At 35.6% G+C, this 22,164-nt stretch overlaps 1 protein-coding gene across 2 annotated transcripts; it reads right to left on the bottom strand.

Annotated features, from left to right (window-relative positions):
- Positions 1-333: 333 nt before the first annotated feature.
- LOC148861301 (homeobox protein knotted-1-like 1) lies at positions 334-11,681 on the bottom strand. Of its 2 annotated transcripts, XM_088986773.1 has the most exons (7): positions 10,670-11,678; positions 10,475-10,588; positions 10,204-10,363; positions 3,635-3,671; positions 3,475-3,521; positions 916-1,166; positions 334-762 (listed from the first exon to the last, which is right to left on the bottom strand). In XM_088986773.1, exons 1-7 carry the CDS (start codon positions 10,898-10,900, stop codon positions 562-564), a joined length of 1,041 nt encoding a protein of 346 aa, XP_088842899.1. In that variant the 5' UTR covers positions 10,901-11,678; the 3' UTR covers positions 334-561. The 2 variants fall into 2 exon arrangements, with proteins under 2 accessions (XP_088842899.1, XP_088842900.1); XM_088986774.1 differs by lacking the exons at positions 3,475-3,521; positions 3,635-3,671 and having other exon boundaries at positions 10,670-11,681.
- Positions 11,682-22,164: the final 10,483 nt, after the last annotated feature.

Genomic DNA, 22,164 nt, shown 5'->3' with positions numbered 1-22,164 from the left:
TGAGAGCAGCAAATCCCAACTGGCAGTGGAGAACAGTGGCCATTGAATTTGAATATGTACTCCTCTCTCCCCATACAGAAAAAGGAACAGATGTAATAGAGTAAGCACAAGTAAACATATAGTAATCATCCAAACGTTTTTGGATTTGAAAATGTATTCCTCTCTCTCCTCATACCAAAAATGAGAGATGTATCACACAGCTACTACGTGCTCCCTCATTATGATTACCTACTACATCCAGACACGAAAAAGCCTATATATTTCTAATTTCCACTCCATCTCAAATGTGTTCCCATCGTCGACGATTGCGCATTGACTTGATCTCCACAAATCTTCCACACAAAGGGCACCTTAATAGTATTGAAATGAATACAAGGGACGTTTGAATGTACAACGTTATTTTACACTAAAAACATGAAAGAAGCATCTCGTTCTCGTTCTCCCATGCATAATAGTAAAACCTTATCTAAAATACATTAGATACATTTGCAAGCTTTACGTACACAAGACAACAATAAAAAGAATGCAGCAAATCTGGAGAGGAGAGAGTTGGTGAAGGAATCAAAGATCATCACTTGCCGTTCCTCTTCCACTATCAAAATACATGGGAGGAATGTTGCTGCCACCACCCACTCCCTCCATGAGAGCAAACCGCACGTCTTCCGATGGTTTCCAATGACGCTTCCTCTGGTTGATGAACCAATTATTGATCTGCTTCTGGTCTAGTCCCGTTATCTCGGCCAGTTTCATCTTCTCCTCTTCCTGCACAGTTATGAACAATCAGAATCGCAGTCCTTAAACGAACACCAAAATTGCAGTCTACACAAACTAAACCAACTAAACCATTCCACCAGCCCCACATAACATTCCTAACCATAAGAGAGAATAAAAAGTTGAGATCAGGGTCGTAATTACTGTGGGATATGGCCATCTATAGTGTGCGTTCCACCAGTCCAGTAATGTCATCCTTGCATCCTTGGGTAATTTCCCCTTCTTCCTCTTCTTCAAGAATTCCTTCCTCAGACTGCTAAGATAGCCACTATACTTGCGAAGAAGCATTTCTTTTACCTCCTTGTTACCAGTACGAGGCCCACAGGGTTCTTGGCTTTCAGTTGCTTCCACCGCCCCACAGCTTAGCTCCTCTTCAGAGGTCGCAGCCCCATCATCTGACACCAAAACAGAATCAGAATTAGCTCAAATATTTCTCAAAACTCTGGCATCCACCGATGACTTGACTTGTAGAGTTTGACAAGTACATAAATCCGGTCCGCAAAAAGTTCCACACCTTTTTTACTAACAACAAACCACGGATGTGACAGGATTGGCATTCAAATATGACATACAAAATCAAAATTAAGGAACACAGGCATACGCAAAAGATGAGCAAATGGCTGGCTCCAGATAAAGAAATAAAACTCCAGTAGATCTTATTGAAACAAAAGGACCCCAAACCACTTGACTTCCCAAGTTACGTTCCTTACACAGGAGATATGGCCATTCTAGACCAAAATCATTCACACGATACAAGTACTGCTCATTCCACAACGATGTCCATTCTAGACCACTTGTTGCTGCCAAGGATGGCGCACATCACCACTTTAGTTTCCGATTCAATTAAAGGTATGGGATGCCGAGAAAAGAGAACTTTCATTTCAAAGGGAAAGGAGCTACCCATATAAAAGAAGTTTCTCCTTAATTCTGATTATGATATATATCAAGATGAAGATCCGTTCTATGTTTTCATTGCAAGTTCGGTTCTGCTCCCCACAAAACACACCTCAACGACTTCACAGCTCGTTTAGCCATGCTCTGGAACATCTCCGTTATTGAAAATAATTATTCATGGGAAGATGTTCCCAATGCACAGCTGAAACGTGCTGTGAGGTCAGGTAAGGCACGATCTGTGAGGAGCATATCCTATTATTTGTGATTTCAAAGCATGACAAGACACCTTTCAAAACAGAATAAGTTCCAACTTTCACATGTGCACCCAAGCACGGCGGTAGCTCAGGGGAATGGAAGGAGGTTGCCGATTCTGCACCAATTAAATCAGTAATAATTTGGAGACCACCAGAAGCACCATATTTTAAGTTGAACTTTGATGGTTGCAGCTTGGGAAACCCAGGAACGTCAGGTTGAGGAACAGTCAGAAATCATGTGGGAGATACTTAGGTTTTAGTAGGTTGGCTGGGGAGCATCGACGAGGCACCTTGGAAACACAGGTACAAAAAGAGAGAAGATCAAGGGATATAAAGGAATTGGAAGAATATACAATGGATAACAGGGACCTGTAACAAATTACGAGATGGACTGGCCAAACAGGGAGTGCAAGGATTCTCTGTAATGGGGAATTGTTGATCAAGGGGCTACTTGTATTAGACAATACAGATCGATTTGTGGTTGTCATTGTACTTTTATGTTCATTCTTAACAAAAGATACCTTTGTTGCTGATCAATTAAAAAAAAAAAAGAAAAAAAAAAGTTGATCTATCTCGTCAGTGGGACTTATCAAGAAGATCTCCAACATAAGAACACCTAGTCTTCTAATGGTTAAATGAGATCTTCAGACAATGGGAAGTTAGACCTCCCAGGACACCATCACGAGACCAAGGAATTTAGAGCTCCCAGTACTTCATGAAAGGAGCATAATCTGACAAAATATCATCAATCCAATTAACACATCATTTGTTCAGAAAAATATTACATACAAAACAACTAGAGGAACTGATGGGTGTATATACTCATGTTGCCATCTATCATATCGTCAAATTTTAATAGAAAACTGATTTTAAACTGAAACTGTTGTGAGGAAAACAAACAAGATGCAAGAAATAAATGAAAAACAGTAAAGAATCACAGGCAATATACAACAGTGATTTTTCACCACCATTACGAACACCACATAACCACCATAAATCCAAAGCTACCATTCTTCATGGTTATGCTCATACAAATTCTGGGTATTGAGGTAAAACCATACATGACAAGGAGTTTCAACTACCAAGTTTCAGGACTACAATTGGGTCCAGTTAGTGTGCATAAATTGCATAATCCCCAGAACTCCAGATACAAATAAAAAAAGAGAGCAGTGATCCTCTGTAGGATGGTAACATCTCAAATTGTCAAAATAAGAATATTAAATAATAAAATGAAAACAGCATATGTTATCCCAATGCTACAACTATACACACATATGGACACAAGTTGGAGAACAGAGCATAGCAGCTAGGGACAGAGCACCACCATCAAGGAAAGCAATAGTTGATTGTTTTGGGGGAAATATAATATACATGTAAATGTTTGTATATATAGGAGAGAACTCTATTCATCAGGTACGTTCAAGGCAGGCTATAGAGTATACCAGTTTATGTGCCTAATTTGCTTGTTTTTGAGATTCTCTTTAGGTATTAAAATTTTCAATCAACATATTCATAACAATGACGATCATCACAAAATATAAAGATCAACGCTCACCAATATTCCCACACCAAACTAGTAAAGCATGCAATTTCACACTAAAGCTGCAAAAAACAAGAAAGAAATAGGGCTGTCAATGATCAGGTATGGTCCTCTCAACCCTGGAAAGAAATAGTGCTGTCAATAATATTGAAAAACAGGAATAAAAAAATCAGACCTGCATGTGTAATAGGGTTGGATTGGTTCACATAAATCTGTTCAACCCAGCACAATGACGGTCAATAAAATTAACCACATGAAATCTGGAAATTCAGTGAGCTCATATCACAAAGAACAACAGATCAATCACAATTACATATGATATTGGTCCCCTCCCATATATGGAAGCTTTAAATTACCATAGGTTAACTAGGAGTGGCAAGTAGAAGGCAACACAAGGTCAGGACATTTTCCTAATCAATTTGGCACCCAAAACAATAACCAGCAATAGAAACACACGTTCCAGGCCTTCAGATATGGCATTAGATATTCCAACAACAAAGAGAAAAAAAACAAGTTTGAATTCATAGTGCTTGATGTCAAAATCCAATAAGCATGAGTTCATGTTGGCAATTCCAAGACCCTCCTAAGAAATGGCAATATCATTGCACCCAGGCAAAGAAACCTATTCCAGGAGAAGCATCAATCAGCCAAACAGGAGACAGAATGCATAAAACTACTAGCCATTAGTTTCAAATGAAGGGCTGTATTATTTGTTGTCCAGACAAAAGCATCAAAAAAGGGCAGCCCAGGGAATGAAACTCCCATCAATGCGGGGTCTGGGGACTGCAGAGGGACAGATGTATGGAGCCTCAACCCTGCACATAAAGAGAGGTTGTTTGCAAAATTTAAACCCTTGTCACCGAGGTCGCAATGGAGTTGAATAGCTTGTCAAAGACGGAAAAAAAGTAAAGGAAAAAGTTTTTGGCCTTTGATGATCTCATTCTTGGCTCCTACTCTAGAGATCTTGTTAATAGTTTGCATGAGATGTAGAGGGTGCTTCCCATCTAGGGTACAGATTTTTTCTTGGGATTCTTGAGGGCAATATCGGTTTGAAGCTCCTTGCTTTTTCACTGGATTATTATTTTTTTTACCTAACATATTTGGTGCAGAAAGATTAACAGATTATACCTTGAAAAGCATAATTCTTGAAATCAACTTCCAGTGACTTTCGTTGGGAGAGCGCAATTGTTTTACCTTGATGCACAAGGACAAAACCACCAAGTTTAAGATGGCCATTTTCAATTGGCACGGCACATTTTTCTGCATGACGTCTGTATATATATATATATATATATATATATATATATATATATATATATATATATATATATATATATATATATATATATATATATATTTTGCATCAGATAACAATGCATTTATTCGAACTTGATAGCATCCAATGGCAAAACAACCAACAATCTGTTTCTAGTGACAGATATTCACGACCCCATGTATCTAACAGTCTAACTTGCATGGTTAAAAGTCACTGTGAATTTATCTCTTGGACAATCAAACAGAAAATAAAGGACCTTCATCAAGATCTCATCAACTATTATCAATTCTTAAATGTAGGTCTCCATGTTCACTAGTACTTTGACATATTAAATCCATGCACCACATCTCCTGTATTCAGTTAAACCAATTGGAATAAAAACCTCTTCATAGGACAGGTAACCTGATAGGCAGGCCCAGCCCAGCCCATTCTTTATTGGGCATGGACAAACTTTTAGTTTATTAAATTATTACCAAACTAAAATAATAGTTTATTAAATTACACCAAAGGTAGAACTTTTTGTCTAACCCGGTCAGTTTAGGCCCGGGCTCAAGCTCAAGATCTAGGTCCAAAGGTCGGGCCGGACCCAAACAATTTCCATTAATAAAGTGGCAAAGCCCAGATTGAAACTGCCCCAGCCCACCCCATGAACAGGTCTATTGGAATATAGACTAAAAATATATGTTGGTGGGAAACAACAAACACCATGTCAGCATCAAGTTTCATCCTGTGAGGCACAATTTATAAAATGAGAAAGATCCAGGTCTAGCATTGCACAGACAGATTGCTGACTTCGGATACATGTCAGCCAGTCAGGTGTTAAGGCCACCTATACCATGAAAACAAATCCATATGACCACATTCCTTGATATAGCTCATAATGCGTGCGTGTGTGTGTGAGAGAGAGAGAGGAATGAAAACAAGTCCACAAGGCACAACATACATACAACAATATAAGCATGCTTAGTCATATAAGATAGGTACCGGGCACCGGGTTAATACAGAAAGGATTGCAAGGACAAATATCCAATCAGATCATGCAGTAATGTCAACAATGGCACATTTATACAAGGACAAAGAAGCTCTAATCAGGACAGGCAGTCTGGTTGGAGCTAATTTTTTCCACTGTTATAACAAATATTTTTGTGTATAATGCATTTTCCATTGTTACTAAATATTATTACACAAAAAAAAAAGTTTAATAACCATGTAGCCTGATTGTGACCTCATGATCTCATTGAATGCAAAGGCAGTATACGAAATAAAGGAAACACATTAGAAAAGACAAGTAAAACCCTAATAACAAACAATAGGATTCAATTAGAATTGATATGAAAATTTGTCATGCCATTACCTTTCAAGTTCACATCAAAAAATTACATTTTACTAATTAAATAACAGCATTAAATTAAAAGATTATAGAAAAAAGATAGAACATTGCCACAACCACCATCATGTCAGCCCACACATGGCATGATAACTTAAATAATACAAAAAATAGAAAGCATGGATCATCAAATCTAAAATTACTGTCATCCTTAAATGACAAGCAGCATGCACTATCTGATGTTTTAAAAACAAACCATGCCGAAGGGGTGAATCACAAACCACTAATCCTTCTAGTTCTCAAAGGTAATGTGGAAAACCATTAACCCTACCTTCAAACCAAATACTTTAGAAAAAATATAAAACCATGGTTAAACCATTGAATTTTTTTTAACCAGCCAAAGTCTCAGAAGACAGATTACCATTTAATTAATATCTTATCACTTTATGCCATAGTTTGCAATTAAGTTTAGAAAAACAAAATAGTAATCTCCACATATTATTTATTACTGTTCGCCTAATTCTCTATGTATATCAATTCCTTTTATTATTGAAATTATGAAACCAAGCTGAAATCATAGTTAAACACAATAATAGGGCTGTAATCAGGTCGGATTCAGAATGTATCCAGCTACATCTGCATCCAATCCAATTAAAAAAACATTAAGCCCGAATCCAATCTAAAATCCATTGTCAGACTAGAATTAGATTCAGATTTAACCAAATCTGGGTTACTGTGCCTAAAATGAAGGGAAAAATTATAGTGTTTTAAAAAAATACTTAGATTTTAACTTATACATATATAAATATAAAATATTTAATGTATTAGTTATAAACTATATATAATTGCATATAAAGTCTATATATCTAAATAATTATATTACATACATATAAAATGATAATATCTAATCAGACTCAGATGTTAATCAGATGGAATGTTGAATTGGGTTTGGACTTTCATTTCCATAGATAGCCCTACAAACAAACCATTGACAAAGCCTTTGCAGTTCATTCTGTAATACAGTTTTCAAAGACTAAAATACATCTAATAAAACATAAATGCGAGAATCAAATAATTCATAGAAAAAAATCTATCAATTCTGAACCACTAAAGAAGCCACCATTTTTAAATTGAATAAAATAACTAGCACCACTTTCCAAATTAAAACCAGAAAAAAAAAGGTACCACCTAATCTCAGAATATAAGCCGATATAGAAGAAAAAGATGGCCTTAATATTCTCAAGTTATTTGAAAAATATAGAGATAGTGACACTTAAGGTAATAATTCCCTCCACAATGAAAAAGAAAGATCATTATGTCTATATTTAGGAGTTAAAATAATGCAACAAAATTTAATCAGATATGGTCAGGCAGTAGTATTTATGAACTTTTTTATTCACTCCCAATGACATTTTCGTATTTTTGGTTACTTACATAGGACAAATTAGGAAATGCCAACTTTCCTACTTAAAACAGGGGCATAATTGTAATCTCCATTTAATATTTGTTTTCAAATTTCAACATTTAAATAGAAATCTGAAAGAAGAGTTGATTTTCTCTCTCCAGTCAGGTCAGCTCTTCCCAAAACCATATATAGAAACTGTCCAAGATATATGTTGAATTTTTAGTAACCATTACAAATGAAATCTACTCTCATCAGAAAACAAATTATTCCAAAGACCAATTATTGTGGAAATGGTATGTCAACTCAAAAGTGAACACGCAGAACAAACTCCAGTCATGATATATAAAAAGGATTTCAATACGTTGACATATTGTGAGGTCACTATTGGAATGACAATTAATGTTATAACCGTATTTTACTCTGTAGTCCCAAAATAGGACAAAACCTATAGAACAACTCTGTTCCTAAAATCCCTCAATGCTAAAGTCTTAATTCCAGGATTCCATAAGGTGTGTGTGTCATCCTTAACCACATTGAATCAAATTCTTAACTCCAGGATTCCCTAAGCTCATACACATCACCCAGGATCACATAGATTCAATGACAAGAGGTTTCACAAGCTTAATAACAAAAGCCAAAGCCGTTGTTTCACATATTAACTTCCAATCATGCTAATATAAACATTATTACAAATTTCATGCACATCACAAAGAAGCCACTTTTAAATTCGTTTCAGGAATAATAGCTGCCCCTTTTGTTTTTCATAGTTTTAATGCAACTATCTTCTACGCATGTGCTCATAAAAAGGGTTTTTCTTTGGCTTCAAAGTGTATCCGGGTGTCTGGTATGTCAACCTGAAATTGGTATACAGCTATAAGTTATACCTAATTACATAAATAATTAACAAACTGAAAAAAGCAAGAATAAAAATAATAGGACATATCCATCCTAGTGAAATCTCATACATGTGTACAAGCCAATAGTTTCTTTGCCATCAACTCGGTGCATCATTGAAAAGCCGTGAAAAGTTTGATGACAAGTGCAAAGTGTTGACCAAAATGAGCAAAAATAATTTACAAAAATATCTAGTTTATGCAACCTAATGACCTAAAAACAAAAAAAAAAAAGAAACAAAGTATGTCATGAACACATACATTTTTTAATGAATTCATTAGCACATATGTCAATGTATGTTCATTAACACATACATTGACATATTGTAACTGAAGCAATCATCGATGTATTCCACTGCAAACTTGAGCTACTTCTCCATTTCATTAGCTGTGCGTGTGTGTGTGAGTGTGTGTGCATATGCACGGGCATGCATGTGTCCTGCGTGTATGTCATACAAAACTTTAGAATCGAAGGTTAGCACATTGAAGACACAAACAGAAGCAGTCATGATCATTAAATATGGCATTCACCATGGACCCAATATTTACCTCTCACCTCTCAAAATGAAACCCTTAAACTTATCTTCTCTTCAGCTAATGAAGAGTTAGATCAAGGGTTTCAGTGCAATAGAAAATTCTGATCCTGCAGCTGCGACACAAGAAAATGTTTTTATTCCTAACCGAACCACAAATGATCGTACCAAACTTGTCCAAGCCAAGGACAATAATCCCATAAAATAATATATTCACAAAGCAAATACAGTCCTAATCTCCTCGGTACTGTGTTAAACGAAATTTTTAGAGAGAGAGGGAGGGAGATCAACACTTAGCATCAATGAGCTCTTAAAGGAAAATTTTGAGGATTTAAAATTGGACATTAAGAGTATGAGACTGGAATTTATGATTCATTTTCTACCTTAGTACTGGTAAAGTGGTAAGACAAGCTTGTTCGGACATGATTCATGAAGTTAGACATTTCTTTTCATAATTTCCGGGTTTACATCTTACAAAACAAAAACAAAGAAACGGAAAGAAAAGAAAGAGTTAAGCCTCGTGGCAGAGGAAATATTTCCAATAAACCGGGGATTACAACAACAGGCCGAGACATGGGAACTGCAACAAGATGATTTGAAAGCTAAACTCCACATTTTCCCTGGAGAAAATTGCGTATACCTAGTTACATATTAACCCTCTTTCTCCTACTTGCCCACATGATACCAACACTTTTACACACTAGCTTCAGGTAAAGAAAGGCGGATATATAAACATAGAGGTTATAGCTCTTGCTCTGGTAGCCGCTACTCCAAAACTGGATTAATATTTGGGACTTGAACTTTAATATCAGGTGATTGTCCTTTCAAACATGCAGTTAAGCAATTCCAATTTTGAAAATTTGGAACAAAAAGAAAAGAATAACAAGGAAAAATGAGGAATTAGGTTTACAAGCCAGTCTAAGCTTCCCGCTACAGAAGCAGAGAAGTATTTGAAGAGACCAAGCACTAAAAGAACATCTCTGCGTGTGGCTTACCATTCCACACTCCACAGTGTTGATGGGTAAGCGTACAGTACACACTGCGTCTTTTAAGAGGCATCACTATTTTCTGCGGGAAAAACGAGAAAAATCATTTCCATCCTGCGACATTTTAACATGCGCATAGCTGCAAATACTGGTATTGTATACTTATTACTAGCTCTCAGTATACATGCTGCACCACTTGTATACTTCCACGTATGTATATGTATAAAGAGTAATCTAAGCCTATGCTCCAGTTAAGCAAGCAACCAACCCAATCGGCGCAAGTTATGCTTCAACACGATAACATACGCATTGTGAAACGTTTACCTGAGTGAGAATTCCCGGAGGTCGTCGTCGCCGTCGCTGTCGACGTTATATTACAGAGATTACTGAGTTGCGTCTCGATATTGCTCAAGAACGTTGTCGCTTCATGAAAAGGCTTCGACAGCTCTTCTTTATATTTATGAAGAACCTCGCAATAAGATTCCTGCAACGTCAGTAAAACATCCCTCAAAATTCATGATCATTACATTTAATGCAACTAAATCGCTGAAAGAACGTTAAGGGTTGAAAAGGAATTTTCTTCCGCCACGGTTACCATGAACTCGTCGAGTTCGGGATCGATTCCGATCTCAGTACTACAGGCACCACTCGGATAACTTTCGCGACCGATTTCTTCGAGAAGCGAAGCCAATTTTGGTGAAGCTCCGACCTGTCAAAATAGGACAAGTACTTAAAATCTCGTCGAGAAATTCAAATGGAGAACAAACGAGTTCATGAGAGGACCAGTTACTTTTCGACATTCTATGTAAGCAGAAACTAAGTTAGGATAACGAGGATGATTAGCTATCTGAGCTTTAATCAGATCGGACATCTCCGATCCACAGATCACCGCCTCGCCCGGTTCGAATTGAAGTAGATTATCGAGCCGACGGTGAAACCTCGACGGCAGAGCGACGTTTCCGACTCCCGCAATCTCATCTGAGCACGAAATCGTTGGATTGATACCGTACAAATTTTCCATGAAACCATAAAGCGAGATAGAGTAGAGTGCAGAATTAGTTCATTTCTACGAGATTCCGAAGAAGCAAAAGGTCCTGATCTAAAAATCCGAATAACTAACACAAGCGACGACACGAACTTGGAGCCATCAACTGACTGTAACTCATCTCTTGATTCTTTTTCTCCAAGGAATTAAGATGTCGGTTATCCTAGTAGATTATTAATGCTCGCAGATTATTACATAATCAAACCGTTTCGAACCTTCGGAGCAATAAAAAGAAAATACGGCAGTCGGCAGTTATACTGAAATCCTCAAACTTAATATCATCCAAATAATACTTCTGGTGAGCTAGATGAACTGAAACTCCGTCGAGAAGCGAGATTTGGGAAATAGCACGATTAGCAAAAAAGCACTCGAGTTCGAAAATCACAAAATCTTTTCTGCAGCGTATAAGACGATCTGAAGCCTTCTGAACTAACCGAGCTCTCTAGGACGAACGGAAGCTAACTATTGACGCATCAGAGAGAACTGCCATTACAGCAACAGCAAGCTTGAAAGAGAGCAAGGAAAAAACCTAGATTGACCTCTCCATGGTTCCCTTATGGCTTGAGATGAAAGAGACCGGACCTTTCTCTCTTTTCCATAACTGGAAGACTGAGTGGACGCGAGGGAAGGGGAGAGAGAGAGGAGAGAGAGAATGTTCACTTTAGGGAACAGTGACGGAGAGAGAGAGAGAGACAGACAGAAGAAGCAGCTTTTCAGGGTCGCACGTTCTCACACGCTCTGAAACAGTAATGGTTCCTGTAATCCAACGCCGCCCGTATTTATAGTTTTTCACATAAACACCGCCATCTATCTTGTTGACATGACATTCCACCACGTTTCTTAATTCTATTGGATGTTAAACTGTTGTTGCGGGTCCCAAAGCAATATGGCGACGAGTGTGCGCAGAGAGCCAGAGAGACTGGATAGGGATAGAGAGAGAGAGAGAGAGAGAGAGAGAGCTCTGTCTCTCTGAAATATGTGTTACGGTACGACTGTCTGTTCCCGCACTATTCTTTTCACCTTTCACAAAAGCTCTCTCTTCCCCTTTCAGAAAACTTTCAGAATCGTCGTATAATCTCAACCATTGGATGAAATCAAACGTGATGCCTGATTTAAAACAAATCAGGGCTTCCAATCAAACAGTGGAAAAGTTAAACCGGAAGAATTTAACCGATTGTAGTCGTCGTTAACGTTGAAGACGTTAAAATTGCACTCTCTCTCACGTTGGTCTGGCATGTACGATCCATCTACTCTGTAAGTATTGAAAGCTTGTCCGTGGATTCCCAAACAACCCGTGTGATGAAGCTTCTCTCTCGTACTAAAACTATTAATACAATACTTCGGTCAAGGCATTTACGACCCGAACCCATTCCATTCTTGGGTGTTAAGTTGTTAACATATAATACATTACCCGTGTTGGTTAAACTGGAGTGGAAGTCTTGAGCCCGGACCTAGACCCGATTTCGACGAATATTGGTCGTACGCGTAGAGAAGATAAAGGACTTAAAAATATTCCATTTTATACCCACGACGACGATACTTTTCTGCCACGCTGAAGGCTGATTCGGAACAAAAGTATCCTTTGGGCTGTGTTTGGTTGCATGCAATTTTGTTTGCACCACACCAAAATGCATGTGTAAAAGAAATTAATTCTAATTCTAATTTAATTTTATAATTCCGCTTTACCGTGATCAAATAAAATAAAGTAAAATTTAAAACAAAAACAAAATCAAATTTTACAATCAAACCATTTGTATTTCATAGATTTGCTCCCATGCAAATTTATTTGCACTACAATTAAACGTAAGCATTTTGTTTTAATTTATTTGGGCAAGTGTTTTCCAAACAAAAATTATTCAGATAAATTCAGATCAGTATAATCATGATACGTGGCACCACAAAATTGTCAAATGGCATCTCAAAACCACGTAAATAAACTTTGAGAGCACTTTTACACCTGTTTCGACTTCCTCGGTTCCACCTCGGCAGGCCGACCTAGGAAGATATCAAATTGGCGTGAAGAGGCGGCTTGACTCCGTTGACCTAGCCTAGATTCAATTGCAACCTCTTCCTCGAGCAGATTATCATCTTCGACTCCCTTAAAATCACGATGCCATGGTGACGGTGCTGATCTTGACCCCGCTGGTTTCGAACGCAACTGGATAAGTATTACCAATTTATGTAGAATCTATTTCTAAGCATGAAACCATCTCTAAATCAGACGAGCCAGTGATCTCAGACATGCATTGCATCATGGAGATTACAGCAGTCCCCTTCTTCACAAAAAGTGCGCATAATTTAGCTCTCAACTAAATCAAGTATCAACATATTAACATTAATATCAATGAACCTAATTAATAACTGATGTTTTCTAAAAAAATCAAAACCCATTATAGCGATATATAACTACCAAAATATCAGCAATTACCTTGATTAACCAACTTATCGATGAAATACCAACAAATCAACGGGGTCAATATGAAACTTAACCCGTTAAAAAAGACAGTTGCAAATTTGTATGGATAATGGCAACGGTGCAGTGGTGGTTGGGAGCAAATTAAATTGAAGGAGGAGGTCGGTAATGGCCTCAAATGCCGCAGAGGTGGAATCAATCGGATGGCTGAAATTGAAAAAGGTTTTTAAATGAATAAAAGGATTTTTCTTTTTTGTAAAGGTACGAGTGGACAAGACGAGCACTCCTTTTGGAGCCACATTCAAAGACGTCACCAGGTGTGGTGAATATAGACTTAGCATGTGAAATCATGATTCATGAGTGGGAGATCCTCTAATTGGATAAATATGTTTGTCGCTACGAGAAGCGCCAGCTCTATCCCCACAAGGCCATAAATTTGTGCTGGACCTTTCTCAAGTAATGTGGGCCGATCAGGTTCAAATTTTCAATTGGAACCATGCCGTTTTGATCCACGCGTCATAGTTGCTATTCTGAGACCTGGCCATGTTCACACGCAGAGATGTGTTTTGGCCTTGTGGGCAGCCGGACGCCTGGCAAGCCACGTGTGAAGCGTGAATAAGGTGTTAGGTTGTGCTCCACCTTTCATGCAACTAAAAGAATAAGATACCCCAGTCCCCGTCGAATCATTTTCTTTATGCGGGTGAAGCATATATATGTTTTGGGTAGTTGAATACTTGAGTAGTGTTTGTCGGCTTAGGCACCGTATTTTTTAAAAGAAAAATACGAATACGAGGCTATGTTTGATTTGATGGAAAAGATGAGTGAAATTTAAACAAATTTAAAAAAAATTAAAAAGTGGGAAAAAACTTTTTAATAAGATTTGCGAAATTTTTTAATTCCCCTGTACTTTTGTCTGCCCTAACTAGGTAGTACTAGTATTAACCTTGATCACTATCTTGTACTTTGATTCCAATGATAATTTGGTTTCCGAACTAGTCTGAACTTTTAAAATGTGACAATGTAGTATTTAGACTTCCAAAATATGACAATTTACTACCTATCATTAATCAACTATTAAGTGACATTTGAAAAGTAAAAATGTCCTATGAATGCCATATAATCCTCTTTATCAACCATTCAAACATTGACAATAAAATGAATAGTCCAAAATTCTAGATCCTTCTAAACGGTCACCAACTTTTTTCAATGGAAGAGGCTAGGATTTGGGACTATTCGGTTTTTTATCAATGTTTAATATTTAGATGGTTGATAAAGAGAATTAGATGTCATTTGAAGGACATTTTTTACTTTTCCAAATGTCATTTAACGGCTAAATAACGGACTAATTAAAGGTAGTTACTGCATTGTCACATTTTGAAAGTTTGAGTATTGGATTGTCGCATTTTAAAGTTTGGGGGATCAAATTGTCACTTAAGCCAAAATAAAGGGTACTGATCGGGAATTCTCCTTAACCTTAACTTTGTCAGTAATTAGTAACTTGCGTTAAAATACCGGAAAAAAAAAAAACTTTTGGGATAACATGATATAGGTGTAAATAGCCCCATGCCGTGGCTCGACATGACAGATTACGGGATGTGCCAAGCATAGTACGATCGCATGCGTCATGTTGGGCCTGGGGTTTCAGGTCCATGGGCCGTACAACAAGATACAGTGTAGTACAACCTTTATACATTTTATAAATAATATATATATATATATATTTATAATAGTTATATAATATATTAATACATAATTCTATCTTCATTTTTATATTATTTCATTTTATTATTGCATATATAAATAATATTGTATACATCAAAATTCATATAAAATAAAATTTTAAGATCTTTTTTTATTTTTTGTCTATTTTTTCATTATTTTTTCAAAATAAAAATATATATATATGGCTTGGCTTAGTGTCAGCACCCAATTTTTGCTCAACCCCTTCACCTTACCTCTTCATACCCTCCTTTTAGACCCCAAAACTTGGAATTATAACCAGGATCAATTGAGACTTTACAAAGTCAAAAATTCATCTTTTAACACAATTCACGAGGCAAATGAAAACATCAAGATTAATATCAATGTCAAATCAAATATGGCCTACAGACTTAGCAACTATAAATTAGTCACACATCCACTATTCATTATGCCAACTTCCTTTCTAATGGCCCCGTACAACTAAAATTAAGAAACCTAGAATAACCATTTATTTCTCAAATTAGAACCATCTAGTTGAGTCATCACCTTAATTTGTGCCTATCCACCAAATTTCATCCTCAAATTCCCCCATTTGCCATTTATCAAACAAAAATTTTATTTCAGTAAGTCTCTTTGATTTGAACTTATTAGCCACAAATCTCTATCATCCTAATCATATTTAGCCAATCATACATCACCATTTTGTTTAGAGACCCAAAACACCAAACATGTCAAATTTTACAACATGAGACGCCTATTTGACCATTAAACTAGGAAGACGTCATTTCAACACATCAGATCAAATTGCCACCTCATTTGTCCCAATCTGAAACCTTAAAAGTGTGATGGTTGATGTCAGACCCATTATTGACCTGTTCAAATACCTGGACCAATGAAATTGATCATAATAAACCCAAAAATACCCCCACTTAAAACTAAGAAAAGACAAAACTACTTTTAAAAGTATCAAATTTACATTTTCTACCACTAACAACCCCAAATACGAGACTACCATGTCAAGCATGTCCCAAGCTCCCATTAGATGCATAAAAACCATGAAAAACCACCCCCAAATTGGAGAAAATCTTTCATCAAAGAAGAAAGGTTAACTAAGCACTATTTTCTTTTAAAATTCTTTGCCTATTCTCTTGTAAAAGCATTCTTGAAGCCTAATTCCTCTAGTTGGACGAATTTTAGAGCTCTCCCCTTCCTTTCCCTATAAATATTGATCCGACTCAAGCTCAAAGGGGAGAAGAGAAATCTAGAAAGAGAGGAGAAAAAGAGTATTTTCCCAAACCTCAATTTTCCTAAAACCCCAAAGTCCTTGAAGATCAAACCTCAAATCTGCTTCCCTTGTTTTCTAGACTAAATATTTAAAACCTTAAACATTCTCCCCAAGTCAACAAATTGTCCAAGCTTTATTTGAACTTTTTCTACCTGCTAGAAAACTCTTCTCAAGGTTGCACATAAGAGGTAAGTCTTTCATTCCACCGTTTTTCTAAGTTTGGTTTTGTAATCTCTGTTTTCAGTTTAGTTCTGGGTTACTTGAAGTCCTGAAACCATGGGAAACTTGTGTTCCTATTTCCTCCAGGTTAAGGAAAAAATGTAGAGTGGCGAGGGACTTAGGGAAATCAGTACCTAAGACCCGATAATCTCTCAATTAGGTGCCTTTCCTGGCAAAAAACAAAATCACTATCAAAGCAATTAAATTGAATTTTGAATCTGAATATGATAGCCTATTTCCTCTAAAAATGGGTACCAACTCCATTTCTTTGAGTTGGCCATGAGCTTCCCAAGGCTTACTATTGATGACTCAATTAGGGACAACTAAAGGACCTTTATCGGGTGCTGTTTAAACCTTTTTTTCATGCATTTTTGTTGTGCGTTTTAAGGCTTAGAAAACAGAAAGGAGCAGGAATGCGATTTGAAATCGCATCTTAGAGAGGCTAATCATAGTATATTTATCCAACCCACTACATAACCACATTTCAATAAGGCTTAATGTGATAGACCTCCCTCACCTATTGAAATTGCATCCTAAGCCTCCACTTTTGTCAAAACCAGTCTCATCCAAAATCACACTTAGAACCTTTCTAACCATCTCTTTATCAAAATTGCAAAAAATGTCTCGTCCAAAAACCATACATTTGCCAAAATTGTGCCTGAAAATGTACCTAAGACTGCATCTTCACCAAAATCGCACCCAAGGTCTCACCCAAAATACATCTTCTTCAAAATTGCACATCATTTCATGTCTGTCGTAGTCTAAAAGTAAAAAATCGCACATGATTCAGTCCTATTACATTCCAAGAAATTCAAATCGCAACATGGTTCAGCTCCATCGCAACCCATAACATCAAACTCACACAATCCTTTAGCTCCATCGCAACATAGAATATCAAGATTGCACCTTCCTTTAGATCTATCACAACCCAAAATGTCAAAATCACACCTTCCTTTAGCTCCATCGTAACCTCGAACATTGAATTCACACTCTCCTTTAGCTCCCTCACAGCATAAAACATCAAAATTACACATTCCTTTAACTTCAACGTAGCCCAAAACCTCCCTTCATCTTAGTCGCAACCCAAAAGTTCAAAATCGCATTTCAAAGCATGCTCATCACACCTCAAAACTTGTTCATTGCACCTTAAGACATGTCCATCTCATTTTAGAATGCCTTCATCACACCCTTAATCACACACCCTACATCGCACCCTCCATTGCAACACAGTGGGACTCTATTCCTATTTTGTTTTTTGTTTTTATTTTTTCTTGGCTTCCCCCCTCTTTCTTGTGGTGTCCTCTTAAAAGGAAAATTTGCAAATCTCTCTGATTTTATATAATTGATTGTGATTATCCTTATCTCAGAGTTATTGTAAATGGTAGTTGTTTGCTTGATTTTCTTTCTATATTTAGTTTCTTATTTCTATTTCCCTTCTATATTTAGCTTCTTTTGGTAAGTATTAAAATAACTTCTCTTAGATTCCCAAATGTAGCCACCTGTAAACTTATACGATTACTTACAAACTTAAACATGTTGCTGCATTCTCCTATTGTTCTTTGTTGCTTCTATATTCATTTCTCTTGCATGTTTGAACACTAACAATTACACACACACACACACTTTATTATGTAAATAGAATTAGAATCTCATTTTACTTATTAGAAGAAATACAGTAGGTGTGTACTTTTAGACTTTGGTCCTTAAAAGCTCCACCAAAGCCTTCAAACTAGCCACCAACTATAGAAGTCATTTTGTCTACGGGAGGAGATTTGAAGGCTAGCGACCTTGTTGGAACCTTTGAGTCTAGAACCCACCTAACAACTTCATGCATTGCACCTACAATACCCATACATAGAAGCCTTAGATGAAAGTACGATAGAGGAACTATAGTGTAATTAGTTCTAGACACCATGAGTGTTGCACTATGTGGTTACCATCTTTAGAAGTAGGATAAAAAAAATGAAGCCCAAACTCTGTTAGCACAAAAAAAAAAAAACAAAGATTTTAAAAGACAATAAAACACTCTAAAAGTCATGGAAGACAACACCAAAGCCCAATTTTTTAAATGTTATCCGCATCTAAGCTAGATCCCAAGTAAACTTTAACATATTAGAATTTTGAATCAAAGTCAAATAACATAAATAATGTAAAATAAAAAAAACAAAAACCAATTAAATAAAAAAAACAAATCAAAATCTAAAAATTTCATCGAAGATTCAAACTGCAATAATAAAAAATTAAGGATAAGAAATCTAGGAATTATGATCAAAATCAAAACTACAATTATCAGAATTTGAAACTCTAATCTAAAATGCATGTCTTCCTATTAAGGTGTTTGTTCATTTTCTTGGCTAAGTAGATGTTTGACTTTATGAGATCATCTCTTAAGAAATAGCATCAAGAGGTCATTTTTTACACCTTTTTTGTTTCTCCTTATGCTCACCTTAAGGCCAAATAGATGCTTGACTCTATGAGTTTACTCTTGAGAAACAGCTTCAAAAGGCCTCTTGGACCTAAATGCCTTTAAAACTCTGGGATATCCAATAGGTACGTATATGGTGTAAGGATTGATACCCTTAACTAGTATCAAAAAGGCATTCTCATGTTTCTTTATAAACTTTCAAAAGCTGAGTAGATGCTTAACCCAATGAGTTTGCTCTTGGGAAGCAACATCAAAAGGTTGTTGTTTCATCTATCTAAGGGTGCTCTAACAAATAGACATGGTGTTGGGATTAATCAACTTCAAGCGATATTAAGACATTCCCTTCTAGTCTTAATTTTTTTCTAAAACACAAAAGTCTTTTCTAGAACTAAAATTCTTTTATAAATCAAGCTTGATCCAAACTACACCACAAGTTGTTTAAATCCCAAAATTAATAATAAAAATGAAGTGAACAAAGATACTAAATTGCATCAAATCCTAATACCTTACCCATAATTTTCTAGAATGGTCCAATCGGGAAATCTATCAAATCAATCAAAATACAAAAAGGAAAAAAACTCATCAAATGAAGTCAAATAAAATTTTCAACCAAAGTATAAGTTATGTATAGTCATTTGCAACAATCTTCCATAAACTTTATCAAAATCTATGAATAATCTTTCAATCTTATCAAAATCAACAAAGTTAATTAAGTTTGCTCAAACTTGAAAAGATTTTTCAAAGTTTATTTGAACAATATATTTGTTTTCCAACTTCAAGTTCAACCTTGTTTCTCACTTTCTAAATGTTTTGTCCAATTTTCAAGAGGTCCATTAGTATAAGACATTCCCTTTGCATAACCTAGTCTAATTTTACGTATCTCCCTACACATCATTGGTAGGTTCCCTTGACCCACTATAAGGAAACTATCCTATCTAATCACCTACATAGCTTACCATAGGACCCTTCCCACCAATAGTTGCACCCACCATAAAATCGACACCTCCAGAATCCCATCAATTCTAACACATCACACTAAGTCTATTATCTTAACCTCATCCATAACACCCTATACCATTGCCAAGTCATGTTTAACCACGACCCATTTTATCTTAGGATCCAAGATCTAGTTAGCAAAGTCATAGTAGCCTTGATAACTCTAGGTGCATATTAAGGGTAGGCCAGCCTGCGGGCCATCTTGCGTCGTGCCGCCCTCCCTAGGGATAATTTGGGGGGTCAACCTAGCATAGCCCATGGCCCAAGCTCGTGTTGACCCATGTCGTGTTGTGTCGTGCCGCGGGCCTGAGCCGACAGGCTACAGATCGTGCCATAGGTTTGGGCCATGCTGAGCTGGGCCACAGGTTAGGCCTTGGGCGTGGGCCGAACTAGGCTATACTGTTTTTTTACATTTTTTATTTTTTTATTTCTTTGCCAAGTAAAACTAAAATATTTAACTTTCCTTTGGGAACTATTTAAAAAAAAAATGAGAAATCTAACAAAGAAATGAAAAAATATTTAACCAAATAAGAAATCAGAGAGATAAAGACTCAAAGTGAATAAAAAGTTAAAAGAAAAATAGGAATTTTATTTCATTTAAATTTGAATGATACAAAGCATACAATGGTTGGATGAATGAAATATGAAAATTGAAAAATGGAATATATTAATAAAATATAAAAAATACAATATAGTTATAAATTGAAAATAAAAAATTATGTTATTGAAATATCAAATAAATTAAATAAAATTAAAACAAAATTTACAATAATTTGAAAAAATGCTATGCAACTATTGAGTATACAAAAAATATTGACTTCATCATTTTCTCTTATTGTTCTTGACTTTGATCATTTACTTCAGGTGAAACATTAGTTGTAGTGTCATGCCCCCTTTGTCTTGTAATCCATCTTCAACATCCATCCAATCTTTAAAGCAAATGTGCATCTCTAGACTTTCAACATTCATATAGCTTCTCTTGTTGCCCAACACTCTAGTACCTGCACTAAAGCAATACTTCGGTGGAATTATAGACATTGGAGGGGTTAATAGGTCACGTACCATGGTGGCGAGAACTAGATAAATTTTTACATGTTCACTCCACCGGGATAAAATATCAAAATTATTTGTTCCCTCTGAAGTTAAGGAAGAACCATCTAAAGTAAAAAAAAAAAAAAATTGCTTGTAAATAAAAATTAAGTTTAGTAAATGAACTTTTTGTCAAGGTAGTGGATTTCTGCCTCTTATGTATTAAATAAAAAAGTTTTTATCTTCCACTATTGGACTCAAGTTTAGAAGTGGAAGATGTAGTTGTACAAGTTGTAGAATTTTTATTATTCCATGTTACTTCAGATTTATATAAATTATACATTTCAAATAATAAACTTTTAATTTCTTCTTTTTTATTTCCAATTTCAATATTCATATTTTCACAATATGTTTTATGTAAAATATTTAAATCATCGTTCCTAATCCTATAATCTAATATTGTAGCTAAGCAATGAGGAGAAATATTCTCCCAATATTTTTTTAATTTATTTTCTATTATTCCAATAATAATTTTAAATTGTGAATTCTTTCTATATTTTGCAAAATAATCACTAATATCATTAATTGACAATCTAAATTACAACTAGTTGGATATTAAATACCCGATAATTCATTAGTTGCATCATAAAAATGTTTTAAAAAACCTCATATACAAATTACCATTTCTTAGTCTTCCTCAAATATAATATTAGTATGCATTTTTTGAATTCTAATATAGCATAGGTATAATTCCATCTATGTTTAACATCTAATATAAAATGTTTATATTTTAGACCATAATTTTGACATAAATATTTAAATTCTTGTTTTTTTGCTCCGGAACTTTTAATATATATAATGCAACTTCTAATTTCATAAATATGAGTAGAAAAAATATTTAAAGCATCTTGAATACATAAATTTAAGATGTGACATGCACATCTAATATGAAATAATGTGCCATTTAAACATGGTTTTGATTGAGATTTTAAAATACTTATTGATAAATCATTATTACTAGCATTATCAAAACTAATAGAAAATAATTTATTGTCAATTCCATAAGCATGTGAAGTATGTTAAATACTTGCAGCAATAGTTGGGACAATATGTGGCCATTGAAGCCTAGTAAACTTAAAATTCTTTTATTTTTCATCAATAAAATAACCGGT

This window comes from Nelumbo lutea, chromosome 4, assembly GCF_056320005.1.
Source record: "Nelumbo lutea isolate HS-2025 chromosome 4, American lotus-T2T, whole genome shotgun sequence".
In the NCBI taxonomy this organism is placed as follows: Eukaryota; Viridiplantae; Streptophyta; class Magnoliopsida; order Proteales; family Nelumbonaceae; genus Nelumbo; species Nelumbo lutea.
This window is presented reverse-complemented; position numbering and strand designations above follow the sequence as displayed.